The sequence below is a fragment of the Vigna radiata genome, chromosome 10 (assembly GCF_000741045.1).
Source record: "Vigna radiata var. radiata cultivar VC1973A chromosome 10, Vradiata_ver6, whole genome shotgun sequence".
NCBI lineage: Eukaryota > Viridiplantae > Streptophyta > Magnoliopsida > Fabales > Fabaceae > Vigna > Vigna radiata.
Window position 1 is genome coordinate 17,214,538 of NC_028360.1, and position 16,963 is coordinate 17,231,500.

The window sequence follows — 16,963 nt, forward strand, 5'->3', positions numbered from 1 at the left end:
AAAATTGATTTTTAACCGTTATGAAATATTTGATTGAAATTATTACTATTTAATTTAATTTTGTATATTTTCAATTTTAGGAGATTTGGATTACAAATGTCACAAACTTGAATCCTTAAGAGGAGAAAAAAAATAACAAGTTGTCTCAACTTACATTTGAATATTTTTGTTGAAAGAATTTCTAAGTAATCATATTTCTAGTAAATCACATTTTTGTTAATAAAGAATCAAAAGCTAATAAATGAACTAAAGTTATAATATATTATCATTATTATTTGAAAATCTAAGAAATGGAATTGTCACAATTTAAGTCTTGAACTTTTATGTTAAATAAAAATAATTTTTTCTTGAATAATATTTATTTTTAGCTAGGAAAGATAATTTTATAACATTTATGCTATGTTTACTTTGAGAGATTTACTGTTTGTGAGGAAGGAAAAGACAGATTAAGAGTGTTTACTTCTTGTGATTTTTGTGAATTTATAGGTAATGATTTGAGGGATGAAAGTTAAAATCAATCTCTCCTCCCATAAGAGGATTTGATGGATGAGAAATAAAATTATAAAATAACTCCTTAATAATAATAGTAATAATATATATTTTTTTATGTTAAAAAATAATTTTTATTTTTTCCTTTTTATAATAATTTTTATAATTATATATAATATTAACAATTAAAATTTTATACTACATTTACTATTAAGGATATTTTTGTAATATTAAACTTTTACCAATTAAATATTTTTTTTACGGATAATTATATTTAAACAACATTTTTTTTACAACATTTAAACATTGATTATGTGTCAATATGTGATTGGTCAAAAATTACTCCACAATAATGTTTATAATTATTATTATTGATTATGGAATAATTTTTGACCAATCACAGATTGACACGTAATCAATGTTCAAATGTTGTCAAAAAACTGTTGTCTAAATATCATTATCATTTTTTTATTTGTCTCGTAGTTCAAATTCTAAAATAATTTTCTTAATCCATTATTACTTATGTTCAAATACCTTTAAATAAATAATAATTAATTTATTTTCAACCCTCCTCAAATTCGTTCAGTTACTATCTCCAAATCAATCCTTTATAATGAATATACTCTTAATATACATTAATATCATTCAGATAAATTTAAAACTACTTTTCTATACAGTAGTATTCAGTTTTAGAAAAGTGAGATTTTTAACATTTCAAATCACATATTCATGAAAATGGATATAAGTTAATACAACCCTGATACAGGAACCTGTTAAAATTACATAAAATTACACACAGCAAAATTTATAGCAAATTCAAGCATACCTTGAAGAATTAAGTGGTTTTTAGTATTTTTTATAATTCGACCAAAAAAAATTATTCAATTCTTCGGTTTGACATTTCTGGCTATACATAGATCAAAGAAATCATAGGCTAAATATAGATAAGTAGAGTAATAAATCAATAAAGAAAATTTGAGAAAAGAAACTAAAACAGCTCACATAATATAAATAAAGTATTTATAAAATTTAAATACTCGATAACAAAACTTGCCAAACTCCACCACGAGCAATAATATCAATTATGTTAAATCATTTCATTTCTTTTCAAATTTTATAAAAATTTCAAATTCATTTTATTTATTTGTCTCAATTTAATTATTTTTAAAACTTTTATGTAATCAAATCCGGCTAATATTATAAAAAGTGTCAATATTAATTCACAATTTTTTTATTTCTTTTTTATTATTTTTTAAAAATAAATAATTATCACTTAAAAGTGACAGTATGAGTAATTTCTAGCTTGATGACATTATATTAGTTTTAATTTAATCTTTTTATTTTATTTTTTAAATTGAAATAAAATTTATGTATGTAAATATTATAAAATATTTTTATTAAAATTTATATTTTATATTGAACACAATATTTTCAAAATTTTAATTTTTTTTTTGTTTTAGATTGTTATAAAGTTGTTTAAAATTATTTTAAAATTTTATATTTAAATTTATAAAATTGTTATTTTTAAACCAAATCAAACATTTATATAATTTTTTTTAAACTTTATACATTTTAATATATAAAACTATTTAAAATAATTGAAAAGGTTGATAAATTGATTTTATTTTATAAAATACAATTGATAAACAACTTTAACATGTTGAAATTAATTTTAAATTTTTTCTATTAATATTATTTTATATTAACAAATTTTAAAAAGACTTAAATGCTTAGAGATTGAGTTTTAAAGTTGTAAAAATTATATAAATTAAATTTCTTCCATTAAATTAGTCTAAGCGGAGTTAATTCTGCGTTTCTTCTCTTTTATATGTTTTTTATGCAATGTTTAGCTTTTTTCTCTTTTTATATTTATGATTTTCATAATTATAGGATATTTCTTTTTTTTTTTATATGTTTTAAACAAAATTTTAAAAATATTTAAAAGTCACAAATTAATAAGTAATATCTTTTAATATACAATAATAATGAAAAAGACGTGATTATATAAAAAAATTAAAAATAGAAACTAAATTAAGATACATAAATAAAAGTTTGAGATTTTTTCTAAAAAATAAAGAAGAATAAAATTATTTAAGCATCAATTACTTTGTTTGATAGAGAAAGGAAGTAAAAGTAGTGATGCTTCCTTGGGTTGTTTTGGAAAAAATCTTGATGCAACTTGGACACAAAAACTGTCACCCCTCGTTATATATATATATATATACTCCCACACATTGCTTTGATCATAATTAGCTTTTGTTTCCAAGATCGATAGATGGAGATGACGGGAGCTAAGACCAAGTCATGGGTGGTTTTATCCATTTTTCTGTTGGCTACAAACTGCATGCAACAGTGTGTCCATGGAAATTCGAAAGCTTCTTGTCTGTTTATCTTCGGTGACTCTTATTCTGAAAATGGAAATAACAACAACCGCGCCACAACCGCAAAAGCCAATTACAGTCCATATGGCATCGACTACAAACAGGGCAATAACCCAACTGGAAGAGTTACCAATGGACGAATAGAAGCTGACTTTGTTGGTAAGTAACATTCTCAATTCTAAAATTCAACATTTTTCTCAACCACCAATTGCTAATCCACACTTTTACTAATTGCAGCTGAAAGTCAAGGGTTATCAGACATCCCACCCTATGCAAACACCAATGGCTCAGACATACACAAGGGTGTCAACTATGCATCTGCTGCAGCAGGGATTCGTCCTGAGACAGGCACCCAAAGAGTATTATTTTTATATCATCCATTCTTATATAATGTTTTTTCGAGGATTATTACAATGCCACTAAATTACTATTGCGTACTCAATGCAGGGTGACATTATCAGTTTGGAAAGACAGATCCAAAATCACGGAGACATATATAACCGAATTGTTAGGATACTTGGAAATCCAAAAAAAGCTCAAAAGTACCTTGGCAAGTGCGTGTATTACATGAAAATAGGAACCAATGATTACTACGACAATTACTTCTCCCCCGCTTTCCCAACAAGACTCAACTTTACACACGATCAATATGCTGCAGATCTTGTTAGACGCTACTCTTCATATTTGAAGGTGTTTTACACATTTTTATTTCTTTTTCTCTTTTCTCATATATTCGCATGGGCTAAATTCCACAAATTAAACTACTCAATCAACTATCTATTATATATACGTAATTATATATATGGTTTCAAAAGCAAAGAATATAGGGTTCACTTAAAATGTAATCTCATTTACTAATAATTTATTATGTTCGAAGAGAAATTTATTCAATAGTAGATTTCTTTAAATAAAAAGTTTATTACAAACCACTCCGGATATATACTCAAAGAAAATTTATACATTTTAGAAGCATTAAACTATTAAAAAATACTTTTCTAAATAACGTAATATTTTTGGAATATTCAAAGAATAGTAGTAGTTATTGATTACAGAGTCTACAAATTATTTGTAATGTTGAATCATGCTCCAACTAATTAACTGAAAACGCCTTACATATATATCACTAAAAAAACATGATTGTGGGCAACAGACACTGCATGACAAGTACGGGGCAAGAAAAGTCCTTCTCTTTAAACTGGGTAGCATTGGATGCAATCCATATACCAGAGCTACGTTTACGAGAGATGGTAGAGGTTGTGCTCGACAGCTGAACGATGCTGCGTCACTTTTCGACAGAAAGCTTGAATCTGAAGTGGAGCGATTGAATAAAAACGAGTTATCTTCTAAAGCCAAATTCGTGGTCGTAAACAGCGAAACCAACACTGGTACCAGTTCCCGTTTTCTCTCTCTCCATTTCACATTCGGATTACAAGTTGAACCTAAATGGTCCATGTGTTTCAGGTTTCACTGATGCGGATACTCCTTGCTGCCCAACGGTGCAAAATTTTACGTGTGTTCCAAATGGAATACCCTGCAGCAATAGAGATGAATTCCGCTTTTACGATGGAATCCATGGAACAGAAAATACCAACAGGTTCACCGCAGGAATAGTAATTCAGGCTTTGCGGAGCCTTCTGGACTGAAGATTCAGGCCAATTTATTACGGCACATATCCTTAAATAATTCAATAAGTCTTGCATCACTCTGTCTAATATGCTCTTTATTCTTGGATAAAATTTGTTGAAAAAGTTACAAAAATGAGTCAGACACACGTCTTTCATTCAATCCGACTCATAAACTTGTACCTTTCAATAAATTTTACTCACAAGATAGTTAATATTCAATATTTTATACAATAATTTGTACAATGTTTTTCTTAAAAAAGATTGTTATTGTGCAAACTATTAGATAAATTATTGTATTTATACGACATCTTAATAATGTAAAAAGAGCATGTCAGTATGTATGTGTGTTGTCAGACTTTTTCTAAATGATGCTTATATTGCATCAATTTGAATAAGTGCTGACTGTTTGAATATAATACAATAAAACATGTATCCTTTTTCTTTTCATCCATATAAAATATAAGAAAAGATTGTGGACTGAATCTTATTCAATCACAGCTGATGATATCTGATGAATCGAGAATATACAAGTTTTTATACTAATAATGCGTAGTTACTGTTGTAAAAAATATTTAATATACTGTTAATAATTTTAAGTAATCTTTAAGTTTTTAACTGTTTAAATTCAAACAATTAATAATTTAGGTTATCCATATTTTTATCTGTCATAAAAATGATTTTTTCACTAGTGGAAGTATCTCTTAAAGGGTTCATTTTGATGGTATCAATGTTTTCTATTTTGATCTACCAATAAAGATTTTTTAAATATTTCTCTCGGTTGGATTTTCAAACATGATATAAATACGAATGGTTTGTTTATAAAAATTAGATACACTATTTCCAGTTATACTTATCATGTGCAACATAACATTTAACAAATTTTAAAATAATTTAACAATTAAAGAGGCTAACAGGATTAATATTCAAAATACTACAGACTTTTTATTACTTTTCAATACCTGAGACTAGATAAGAGATACTGTACTTAAATTTATAAATAGTGTTTCTAGATATATTTTTAACAAGCTTCATATTTAATTTGTCGTATATTTTTTTTATAGTAGAATGTATATAATTGTGTTATTTTTTTAAGTAAATTTAGTTACATATAAATTTGGAAAAGATCATATGAGTCCATAAATTTATGTTCACTGTTTCCTTCTTATATATTTCTTTTATTGTTTTTTTTCTCAACACTGATAAAATGCTAAATTTGTTTTCTAAAAATTTATTGTTGAATCATTCCTAAAATAATTTTGAAGTACTAAATTTTCTTTTAAGGAGAAATATTTTAGTTAATCCAACTCTTTCTACTTAACTACTCAATTATTGTTCAAATGGTTAATTCGAGTACTTGCCACTAAATCAAAAGTTATAACCGTTAGTTAAGGTGTAACACTTTTTAATTAAGAGGTAACAAGCAAAGTACCATTATTCGATTGTGATTCAACTTGATTTCCATCACAAGACAAATGAAACACTTTGTAACAATATTTAAATTATATATTATCAATTTTTAAGTTTTATGGCTGATTATGTCTAGTCATTTTTAATGCTTTTTATTTATTGTTTATTTTTCTTATATAAGAATGTTTATTATCAATTTCAAATATTTAATTGTATAAACCTTTTAGTTATTAAGTAATATATAAAGCTCGTATTCATTATCTTTATTCTTTTTCTTATCTGACTAATAAAAATTATCTGATTAATAAAAATTTAAATTTAAATACGTGGATATTAGTGTTTAAAATGAAGCTTTTGACAGTGGCAGGGAACAGTGAATTAGGTATTTTTATTTGGGTTTTTTTAAGTAAAACAGAAATAGTTAAAGGGAATTAAAGATTTCACAGAGATTCCGAAGAACAACGACAACCTGCACTGGAGGTCCGATCCGATGTTCTTGAAATCGAAGCGGAAGAGAGCCGCGATGGAATCGATAACGACGATTCGCATCGGCCGCCACCGAGATCGAGAGTACACAATGTCTCGATGGTTGGAATTAAGTGTAGGAGCTCATCCGCAGAGTGGACGACGCGTACAAAGACGCTGTCGTAGGGGTCGGGAAGGTCGGGTGGCGACGTTCGGAAGGCGCCTGAGAGTTGGTGGAGGTGGCGGAAGGAGAAGTGGAACTCGGTGTGGATGAATATGGAGGAGGTGGAGAGGCCGCCGTGGGAGGAGGGGAGTTGGGCGGAGAGGGCGAATTGGAGGCAGAGCTGCGCCTTGCCGGAACCGCTCTCGCCAACAAACTCCGTGATGGAGTGGCAGGGAACGCCACCGTTGAGGCAACGATCCAGTACGGGACAACCCACATTGCACTTCTCGCTACAGTGGCGCAGTAGTAAAAGGTTCTCTGGCCTCATCTCGCTAAAGATATTATCCCTTCAATTCTTTGATTAAACCCAAACGTCGACCAAAACCAAGCACTCGAAGGAAGAGGAAAGTATTATCCCTTTCTTCAAAGCATTATCCCTTCCTTTGAGATATTTCAGCTGAGTTATTTCACAGGAATTCATTCAGAAAACCAGAAAGAAACCAACCTAAATATTTACTGTATCAGTTTGTAATTAATTAAAATATTCACAGTACATCAGCTGCTAATTAATTAAAATATTTACTTTCACGATATCATTATACAAGAGATTAAACTCTTCTTGGAGAAGGAAGACGGACTTACTTTGATGGAAGTCATTGAATGCGATACTATGAATCTATGCTACAAGATCATATACTGGAGGATGGATTAGCCATGCTGGAGGATGAACGTGTGCTACAGTATATGAAGGAAAAGGAAAGATGAAGACAATGTAGATTATGAAGACTTTTGAGTCCCTAACAAATCAGCGTCTTAAGTGTGTACGTGTCCACTTCAGCAACTGTAAAGCTCGATACAAATTACTTAATTATCTTATTTTTATAAATAATAGGATTTGATTGAGACAAAAAAAATAATAACTAACTTAAATCTGACACACAAATCAGAGGACCAATAAAAGATTTAAATCAAATTAAAAATATTTTAATTGTAATAAAATTTTATTTATCTGTACCTATGTAATATTTTATATAATTATTTTATTTTTATTAATTGCTTTTTGGTACTCTATTTTAAAATTTATATAATTATAATTTTTTATATATTTAGCATTAATAAAATAAGAATATTTATTTTTTTTTATATTAATTATTTAATAATATTTTTTTTATAATATTTATTTTTTCATAAAAATTAATTAATTGATATTGAAATATTGAAATAAATAAGTATATATATGAGTAGAGTTATACATGTTACAAAAATATAGCGATGATATAAACAAATTATACTCATTAGTTATATATGTCATTAGATTAATAAATATAGGTACAAAAATGAAGATGAATTTTTAGTTTGAAGATGGGATGATTACTGAAGATAAAATTTATCCCATTGTTATCCTTAAAAAGTAACACTTGATATTTATTATTTAATTATTATAAAAAATATATTATATGTTGTATGGAACATGATTAATTTATTTTCTTTTTGTTGGGAAAATTTGAAAAATATGATTTAAAAATTAAAGAAATAATATTTTATTATTAAAATTAGTCTTTGTAAGGTATTTTTGTTTAGAAATGATTGCACCTCTAGTACATGTGTAGTTAAGATTTCAATGAAATTAAGGCCTGTTTATAAATATTATTTTAAAAAGACTGATACAAATAAATCGAGGTTTCTTAATTTAAGGTTGTGCTTGTTTTAAAGTATAAAAGGGGAAGTGAACTTAAAAATATGTGGTTCTCAATTTTAACAAGTTGTGAATAAATATATTAGAAATTGTTGGTCTAATAAATGCTAAATATTCCTCTTGTTATTTTCGCCACAACTTTTGATATTTTACATTCTCTTAAATAGTTTTCTTTAATAATTATCTGCCTCCATTTTTTTCACGTTTTTTCTTTCAGTCTTGTTCACCAATTTTTATTTTTATTTGTCAACATGTTGGTTGAATTAATATATGTTTTGATTTGTTACGTAGTTATAGCGCAATCTGATACCAAAAAACCAAAAATTATCAAGTTATAGTAAGTTCCTTATATTATACAATTTTGACATAGTCATAGATGGGAAATTCAATAAAAAAAAAGGTAGGGAGAGAAGAATATAGATACCTAACCATTTTAGGGTTTAGATTTGGTTTAATAGGTTCGGAAGTCCCTATATTTGGAGGTTTGTTTCAATTGGGTCTTCCAATTTTTGAAATGATCAATTACGTCCCTAATTTTGTCAATTTGAATCAATAAAAATTTTTCTGTTAAATGCAGTTAACACCGTGAAGTTTTTAAACATGTGGCACGTTGACGCTTCCAGGTGGCATCGTTTCAAGTGCATAGGTGGATTATAAAAGGGTGAAATCCCTAAATTAAAAGGGTGTATTTGAAAGTCCACATGTTCAAAAATTTCACTTTAACTGCATTTAACTTTTATTGATTCAAATTGACAAAATTAGGGACTATCAATTTCAAAATTGGAGAACCCAATTGAAACAAATCCCCAAATATAGGGACCTCTAAAGCTATTAAACCTTTAGATTTAATTACTTTTAATACCTTGACTTTGGAAAGTAGGTTCTTAATTAGTAGTTACTGATTCGTTAAATGGTTATTAAAATATGGGAAAAGTGTGCAACTATAAGATCTTTTGAAGGGCAGCAAACCAAATTTGAAATAAAAAAAGAGTTACAACATCACCTCACAATTTGTATTATTTTTTTATTTTTTATTATTGTATAATATTTTCTATATTATGTCTAACTTAATATTTCTATTTATTATTTTATTAATATCATATATTTATAAATATAGATTTATAAGTTTTTTTAAATATACTTTATTTTAATATATTGTTTACATAATATGTTTTATTATTACTTATAATAAATAATAAATTAAAGTCTTTATTTTAATTATTATGCTATAATATATTCAAATTTAGAACTATAAATTATAAAGGAGTTCTATTTTTTTCTTTATTTTTGTAAATCGAACTACGGCAAAATAAATAAATAAATAAATAAAAAATTGTGGACATTCTACATTGAAAATGATATTTTAGTTTCCTTAAACTTGTTTACACGTTTGCCTAGATACAATTCTTCTATGTTAGGTAAAACATTAAACATGATTTTACATATATTTATTATAGTTAAATAGCTAAAATTTAAACTCAAAATTCCCACTCAAATTATAATAATTTCTAAATATAACTTTTTTTAGTTAAGGATAAAAATAAGATAGAAATGTTGTATGAATTCAAGACTAAATTAACATTATATAATATTTTTAACAAATAAGTTAGATTTTAAGTGTTGAATAAAATTACACTGTACAAAAATATTATTTTATCAACAAAAATAAATTCATTGATAATTTTGAATTATTTGTAGTTTATACTAACATATTTAAGAATTTTGATTTATTGACAAATTTTTAGTTGTAAAATCTATTAGTAATATATGTTGGTAAATTAAATATTTTACCAATAAAATCGATAATATTGATGAAATTTATTTATAATTTATAATATTTATTATTAGTAAATATTTTTTAATAAATTTTATTAGTGAAATAAATATCTCTACTTTAAATTTTAATTACATTGTAATGAAATTTTTCAATAAATTTGTTGATAATAGTTTTTTATTTTAAATTCGTCCCTAATTAAATTTTATAAAATTTATTAATAAATCTATGGATAAATAATTTTTTGAAAATCAGTCAATAATTAAAATTTTGTAAAATTTATTAGTAAATCAGGTGATTTTTTAATCTATCAAACTATAACATGATTTACTAATTTTTATGAGTTTTTCTTATATTAATCTTTATTTTTAATCAAATTTTTTTTAACTAAAACAACCTTATTTTTACTTTTACTTTTTTCTTAAATTCCCCTCTTAAAACAAAATAATTGTATCCCCTCTTACATTTCCTCACATTTTAAAATCCAAATATCACTCACTCCTCCAAATATATATATATATATATATATATATATATATATATATATATATATATAAAATAACTTTAAGTAAAATTTATTTAGAAATATTAAACAAAACATGTTTTTCACTTATTGAAGAGTTACCGTTGTAAAAGTGATTTTATTTGTTTCCTGAGTTTTAATTTTGAATTAAAAAGCTCTTATATAAATGAAAATAGAACTAATTGAATGTATTATATTTAAGAAAATAATGAACTATATTTTATTAAAAATTTACTTTTTTAACGTCTTTATATTTTTTTTTCAATTTTGCACCCTATTTTTTTCTACTCTAAAACTCGTGGATAATTGGTTTTCAAAATGAATAATATTACTAACAACAAAAACTTAGAAAAAGGTGCATATATAACATGAAAATAAAATCAAACATAGTATAATAACGAAAAAACATATATTCTACAAATTCAACTCTATTTATAAAACTTCTTTACTTAATACAAGCTGGTCAGTCTTCAAATCAAACAAAATATTTTCTAAAAAACAATTCTTAAATTTGTAAATTTATAAATATACTTATTATTTTATGCATATATGAAATATAGAAAATTTTAAATGTTACAAATAGATAATGAATAATTTTATCTTCCTCTTAAAGTTAAAGAAATTCGTATACAATCAATTTTCAACGAAATGGGTGATCGTCCTTTTATCATAAGTAACTCAATTATCTATTTCCTATCATTTTGTATCTTCAAAGTTAAAACATTACTAATCAAATATGTACAATTTCTTATATATATTTATTACTGCAACCTATTATTATCGACATATGACACATTAAAAGTTTTTGAACACGTAATACTTTTGAATTTTAACACATCATCTTTTAAAATTTAGAGTGAAAAAAAAAATTTAACAACAAAATAAATTATAGACCTAAATGTAAAAATTAAATTACTAACTAAACATAAAATCGTCAACCTAATTATTCATAAACCTTGTGAACCTAGCTATTAGTAAAAAAATCAATACATTCAATAATTAATAATAATTTAATCTAAAAATAACATAAATACAATTTATTATTTCTTTTGTTTGAATCAATTTTCAAATAATATATTATTATTTAAAATAATCAATTATTTTATTTATAATAATCAATTATCACATCTTATAAATTACTTTTCGACACATATTAAAAAGAAAGAAAAATATTAATAATTTAAGTTGTTTTGATATATACATGTACATGTACATGTATATATACATGTATATGTATATATATTATATATATACATGTATATCTACATGTATATGTATTATATATATATATATATATATATATATATATATGTGTGTGTATATGTATATGTATTATATATATACACATGTATATGTATATGTATTATATATATACATGTATATGTATACATACATATATATAGGTTTGTTAACACATGTACGTCTGTTTTTTAGTTGGTACATTTTAACAGTACCAGTAGACAAAAATACCTTCATATGTTATGGATTTTAAGTTTTAAAGTTAAAGGGTATTTCAATAATTTTCATTCTCAAAACTAAAAAAAAAAAAAAACCCCAAACCTTTACTCACCTCCCTCATTCCTCTTAACCCTTTCTCTTTCATCTCTTTCACTCCAACATTTTCTTTGTCATCTCTAATGTAGCCCCAATTAAAAAAATCAGAAACACTAGTTAAACAATTTATTACAAAAAAAATGATTTTTTAATGAGTTTTCATTTTATAATTTTTGTCTTATCTAATTTTATCTAATTTTCACGAGCATAATGACATATGAAGGAATTGGTAATTCGCCTGAAAAAAATCAGAAACACTCGCTATTAAACACTTTCTTACAAAAAAATGATTTTATAATGAGTTTTCATTTTATAATTTTTGTCTTATCTAATTTTTCACAAACATAATGATATCAAAGGAATTGGTAATTGGCCTGGAAAAAATCAGAAACACTCGTTATTAAACAATTTCTTACAAAAAGTGATTTTATAATGAGTTTTCATTTTATAATTTTTGTTTTATCTAATTTTATCTAATTTTCACAAGCATAATGACATCAGAAGGAATTGGTAATTGGCCTAGAGATTTTTTAAGAAATGATGATTCAACATCTCCAGATGATGAAATTAGAAAGATTAGTGAAGATGATGAAATTGAAGAAATCAACCCTGAAGATTTTCATATTATATATCAGTGTCCATTTCCAATTAAGGAAGATTTTCATATTATTAGATACATTTTAGTGAAGAGGAAAAAGAAAAGGATTTAATAATTGTACATTTGTCATCTCATTATCTAAAGGTTTAATTAAATTTAATTTATAGTTTTAAATATATTTAGTTGTACCTATGATAACATTGACATTATCATAGATACTATTTATAATAATTAAATATAATAATTTAATATAATTTTACGAGTTTATGAAAATTACTAATTTATCTGGTATTTATTTATATTTATTTATCCTTTAATAACATAAATTTAAATCCTGTAAAATATTAATTAGTTTTTATAGATAATTTTATAAAAAATAATAAATCATATATTTATACCATTAATTTTTAAATGTATAATTTTATGATTATCCTATGATATAATTATAATGTAACTATATCTAATTAAAAGACATATATTTTATAAAATAAAGTAATATTTTTTTAAAAAAGAAAATGAGTTTTTATTTATAGTATACTTAATTTTATTAGAGACTTTCAAACTATTATCTTCTTAATGACATGAAATAATTAATCTAAACAATGAACTCTAAAACAAAATAAAAAATGAAAATCAAGACTAAGTGAAATAAATGAATCCTTATTCATATATCAATTGTTAAATTGAAAGATACAAAGTAAATATGTAGAACATTTTGGGCCTTGACTTTTCAACACGAGGAAGAAAAATGCAGAAACAGAAATTCATATGGGTGAAGATGAAATTGAAATAGCAATTAACAAATACATTATAGTTTGGTTTAGAAATATTAAAAACAAAATAAACATGCCAAACTGGTTGTCCTTGAAATATTACTTCATTTTGACTTCATTGTAATAGTAAATTACAAGTTTGGACACAGAACTTTGTTCCCAATCCTATATATACATGCATCTTTCATCTTGCAATAGCCACACACTTAAGCTTTTTTCTACCTACCTAGCCTAAGATGGCAATTAAGACTAAAGCATCATTGCTTTCATCTATTCTTCTATTGCTTGCAAATTGTATGCAACATTGTGTCAATGGACAGCAAGTGCCCTGCTTTTTTGTCTTTGGGGACTCTTTATGTGACAATGGAAATAACAACAACCTTCCAACAGCTGCAAAAAGCAATTACAATCCATATGGCATCGACTTCCCAGGAGGCGCTTCTGGACGATTTACCAATGGACAAAACCTAATTGACTACCTTGGTCATATTCTCTACCTTATTTTTCATCAACAACAATAAAGTTAAGTAAAAATTATATTTTCTTTATCTCTATTTTCTCACTCCATGCACACTTTGCAGCCCAACTTCTTGAATTTCCAGAATATATCCCTCCCTTTGCAAACACTAATGGCTCAGACATACTTAAGGGTGTGAATTATGCATCCGGAGCGGCTGGGATTCTCTTTGAAACCGGAAAGCGTCTTGTATATCAACAATTCTTTCTTTCTTCATTTATATATCTAACTGCTTTTCGTATAGTTTTAGAGTATTATTGTGTTTCTATGCTGAGGCATGCCACTAAATTAGCGTCAACGCAGGGTGACAATATCCATTTGGAAAAACAGCTGGAAAATCACAGAGCCATATATTTGAAAATCGCCAGGCAACGTGGAGGTTTAAAGAACGCTAAAGAGTACCTTAACCAGTGTTTGTATTACGTGAACATAGGCAGCAACGATTACATAAACAATTTCTTTCTTCCCGAGCAATACCCTTCAAGCAGAATCTATAACCTTGAGCGATATACCAACCTTCTTATAAGCAAGTTATCCCAATATTTGGAGGTATTTTACAATTTTCTATTTGCTTTTCAATAATATTCTATGGCAAATTCACGATTCGGGGTTGATCTTAACAGCTTACATAATTATAAATATTTGAAATCAAACTTCTATATACAGTATTCATTATTTATTATATCAGTAATACGTTCGAGGTAATTTGGGTTCTTATAGTTTGAATGGCATTTAATAAGAACCCTCCCGAGTTCAAGAGTTTAAGGTTCGCTTAAAAAATAGTTACATGGATAATATATTATGTATGTATGTATATTATCATCAAGATAATATTGTATAACTTAATAGTTACATGGATAAAATGTTTTTCATTATTTTGTATGCATAGATATTAAGAAGATCTATCATTTACTTTACAAAAAAATATAGAAAAAATATTTAAATTCTCTTTAATCTCTAACAAAAAAGACTGGCGTTGAAATAAATATTAAATTTCATAAAAAAAAATATATTATGACATTAAAAATAAATTACGTAATGAAAATATCAGAGGTAAGATATCGCAGATTTAGAGGGAAATTAATTACTTTTGTTTTTATAAATGCAATTACTTTTTAATGCCCCCATTTTAAGTATACATTTAATTTTTTTTTTAAATCAAGAAATGTATATTTTTAAACTAATTTAATATTAGGTAAATGATAAATAGAAGGATATAAAAATATTTAACATTTTATTAAGGTTTAAAAATTAAATAAAACAAAAATAAAAATATTTAAAAAAAGAAATTTAAAAGGAATGGAGGGAGTATTAACCTACATTACAATTTATTTTTTAATGTATTTAATGTTTATAAACATATTTTAATAATATTTGCAGTTGTCAAAAAATCATTTTAAAATAAATATTTTTAGATTCAGTTTATGATAAATGATATAATAAGATTATCGTTCCATCTGCTAAATCAGAATCGAATGCCAAAGTCATTAATTAATTAATTAATAAAATTTTCCCTGCAACTAAGACGTAGATGTTTCTCCCTACATCATTTCTTTATAATTCCAAACTTTTTAAAAATTCCAAAACCAATTTTTATATTTTAAAAAATTCTACGCTTTACTTTTCTTTTTCAATAGATTTCAAAATATGTTAAAGAAAAAATCTTTAAATAAATTTCAAAATTTAGTGAAAGATTTTTCAAATCTTTAATAAATTTTAAAATTCGTTAAAATTTTTAAAAAATAATTTAAAAATTTATTAAAAGAATTTTTTTTAACAAATTTTAAAATCTATTGAAAGTATTTTTCTTTAACAAATTTTAAAAATTTTTTAAAAAAAAAATTGAAAGCTGTTAAAAAAAAGTTATTTTTAGTATGTAAAGGTAGAAGAAGAAATGTAGAGAGGTGCAAAAGAAACATTCCTAATACGTTAAGGTTTATTTAAGTTTAGTTGTATTACTTTTACTCAATTTCTTATTTTCGAAATGAATAATGCATAAAACATCATTCTTACGAAATAATTTCATTGTAAATTTTTCTTGTCGTTTAATTTCCTTAAACATTATAGTTGTTATTATCTCTCTAAATATGAGGATTGATGACAAGATAACAAAGATATAAATGAAAGAGATAGTATGTATTGGATGACAGGAACTGCATGAGAGAGGAGCAAGAAAAGTGGCGGTAGCCGAGTTGGGTTCTCTAGGCTGCACTCCACAAGCCATATCTACACGTGGAACCAATGGAAATTGTGTTGCTGAGTTCAATGATGCTGCCGAGCTCTTCAACAACAAGCTCAGTTCTGCAGTGAACGCATTGAATAACAAGTTCCCTGATTCCAAGTTCATCGTCATAAACAGCTCAAGCGGCCCCGTTGACCAATTTGGTATGAACAACTTCTTACACTTGATTATTCTTCTTTGCAAACAACTAAGCATGCATGTGTTTCAGGTATCACTGTTGTGAATGCTCCTTGCTGCCCTACGAGAGGCGATGGACAGTGTGTTGTTAATGGAACACCATGCCCCAATAGAAACCAGTATTTGTTCTACGATGGATACCATATCACTCAGCTCGTCCACCAACTCTTTGCATTCGATACATACAACCAAATCCAGCCTCTTCTTCACCACTGAACTAATCATCCACTTCAAACAACACATGGATGCTTCTATCTCTTCAATAAATATACTGTAATTTTAATAAAAAATTATTAAAATAGACAGGTCGTTCGTAAAATATAATTTCAGGATAAAAAAAGTGACCTTGTCATGTACTACTTTACCTTTATTAATATACTTTTTAAAAAAATAGTAAAAAAAGTGATGCATATTACTCGCACAATTTCTCTTTTATTTTATTATAAATTTTTTCTGTTTTCACTATTGGAGCTCTATTAAGGAAGTTAAAAGAAGCTAGGTCACGCATTAAGGAAGCTGGTTTGAAAATTGGAAACGGAGAATGAGGTTGAAATGCTTTTGAGTTTCAAAAGGAATTGC

At 25.7% G+C, this 16,963-nt stretch overlaps 3 protein-coding genes across 3 annotated transcripts; 2 read left to right on the forward strand and 1 right to left on the reverse strand.

The window, feature by feature from the left end:
- The first annotated feature begins 2,755 nt into the window (after positions 1-2,755).
- Positions 2,756-4,942, forward strand: LOC106775351 (GDSL esterase/lipase At5g45670). The gene is made up of 5 exons (XM_014662463.1): positions 2,756-3,029; positions 3,108-3,229; positions 3,318-3,560; positions 4,021-4,255; positions 4,332-4,942. Exons 1-5 carry the CDS (start codon positions 2,765-2,767, stop codon positions 4,511-4,513), a joined length of 1,047 nt encoding a protein of 348 aa, XP_014517949.1. The 5' UTR covers positions 2,756-2,764; the 3' UTR covers positions 4,514-4,942.
- Positions 4,943-6,342: 1,400 nt separating this feature from the next.
- On the reverse strand, positions 6,343-6,858 carry LOC106774933 (DNA repair protein XRCC3 homolog). The gene has a single exon (XM_014661960.1). It carries the CDS (start codon positions 6,856-6,858, stop codon positions 6,343-6,345), a length of 516 nt encoding a protein of 171 aa, XP_014517446.1.
- Positions 6,859-13,665: 6,807 nt separating this feature from the next.
- LOC106775394 (GDSL esterase/lipase At1g29670) lies at positions 13,666-16,963 on the forward strand. The gene is made up of 5 exons (XM_014662517.2): positions 13,666-13,931; positions 14,030-14,154; positions 14,269-14,514; positions 16,116-16,350; positions 16,416-16,963. The coding sequence occupies exons 1-5, from the start codon at positions 13,685-13,687 to the stop codon at positions 16,598-16,600; spliced, it is 1,038 nt and encodes a 345-aa protein (XP_014518003.1). The 5' UTR covers positions 13,666-13,684; the 3' UTR covers positions 16,601-16,963.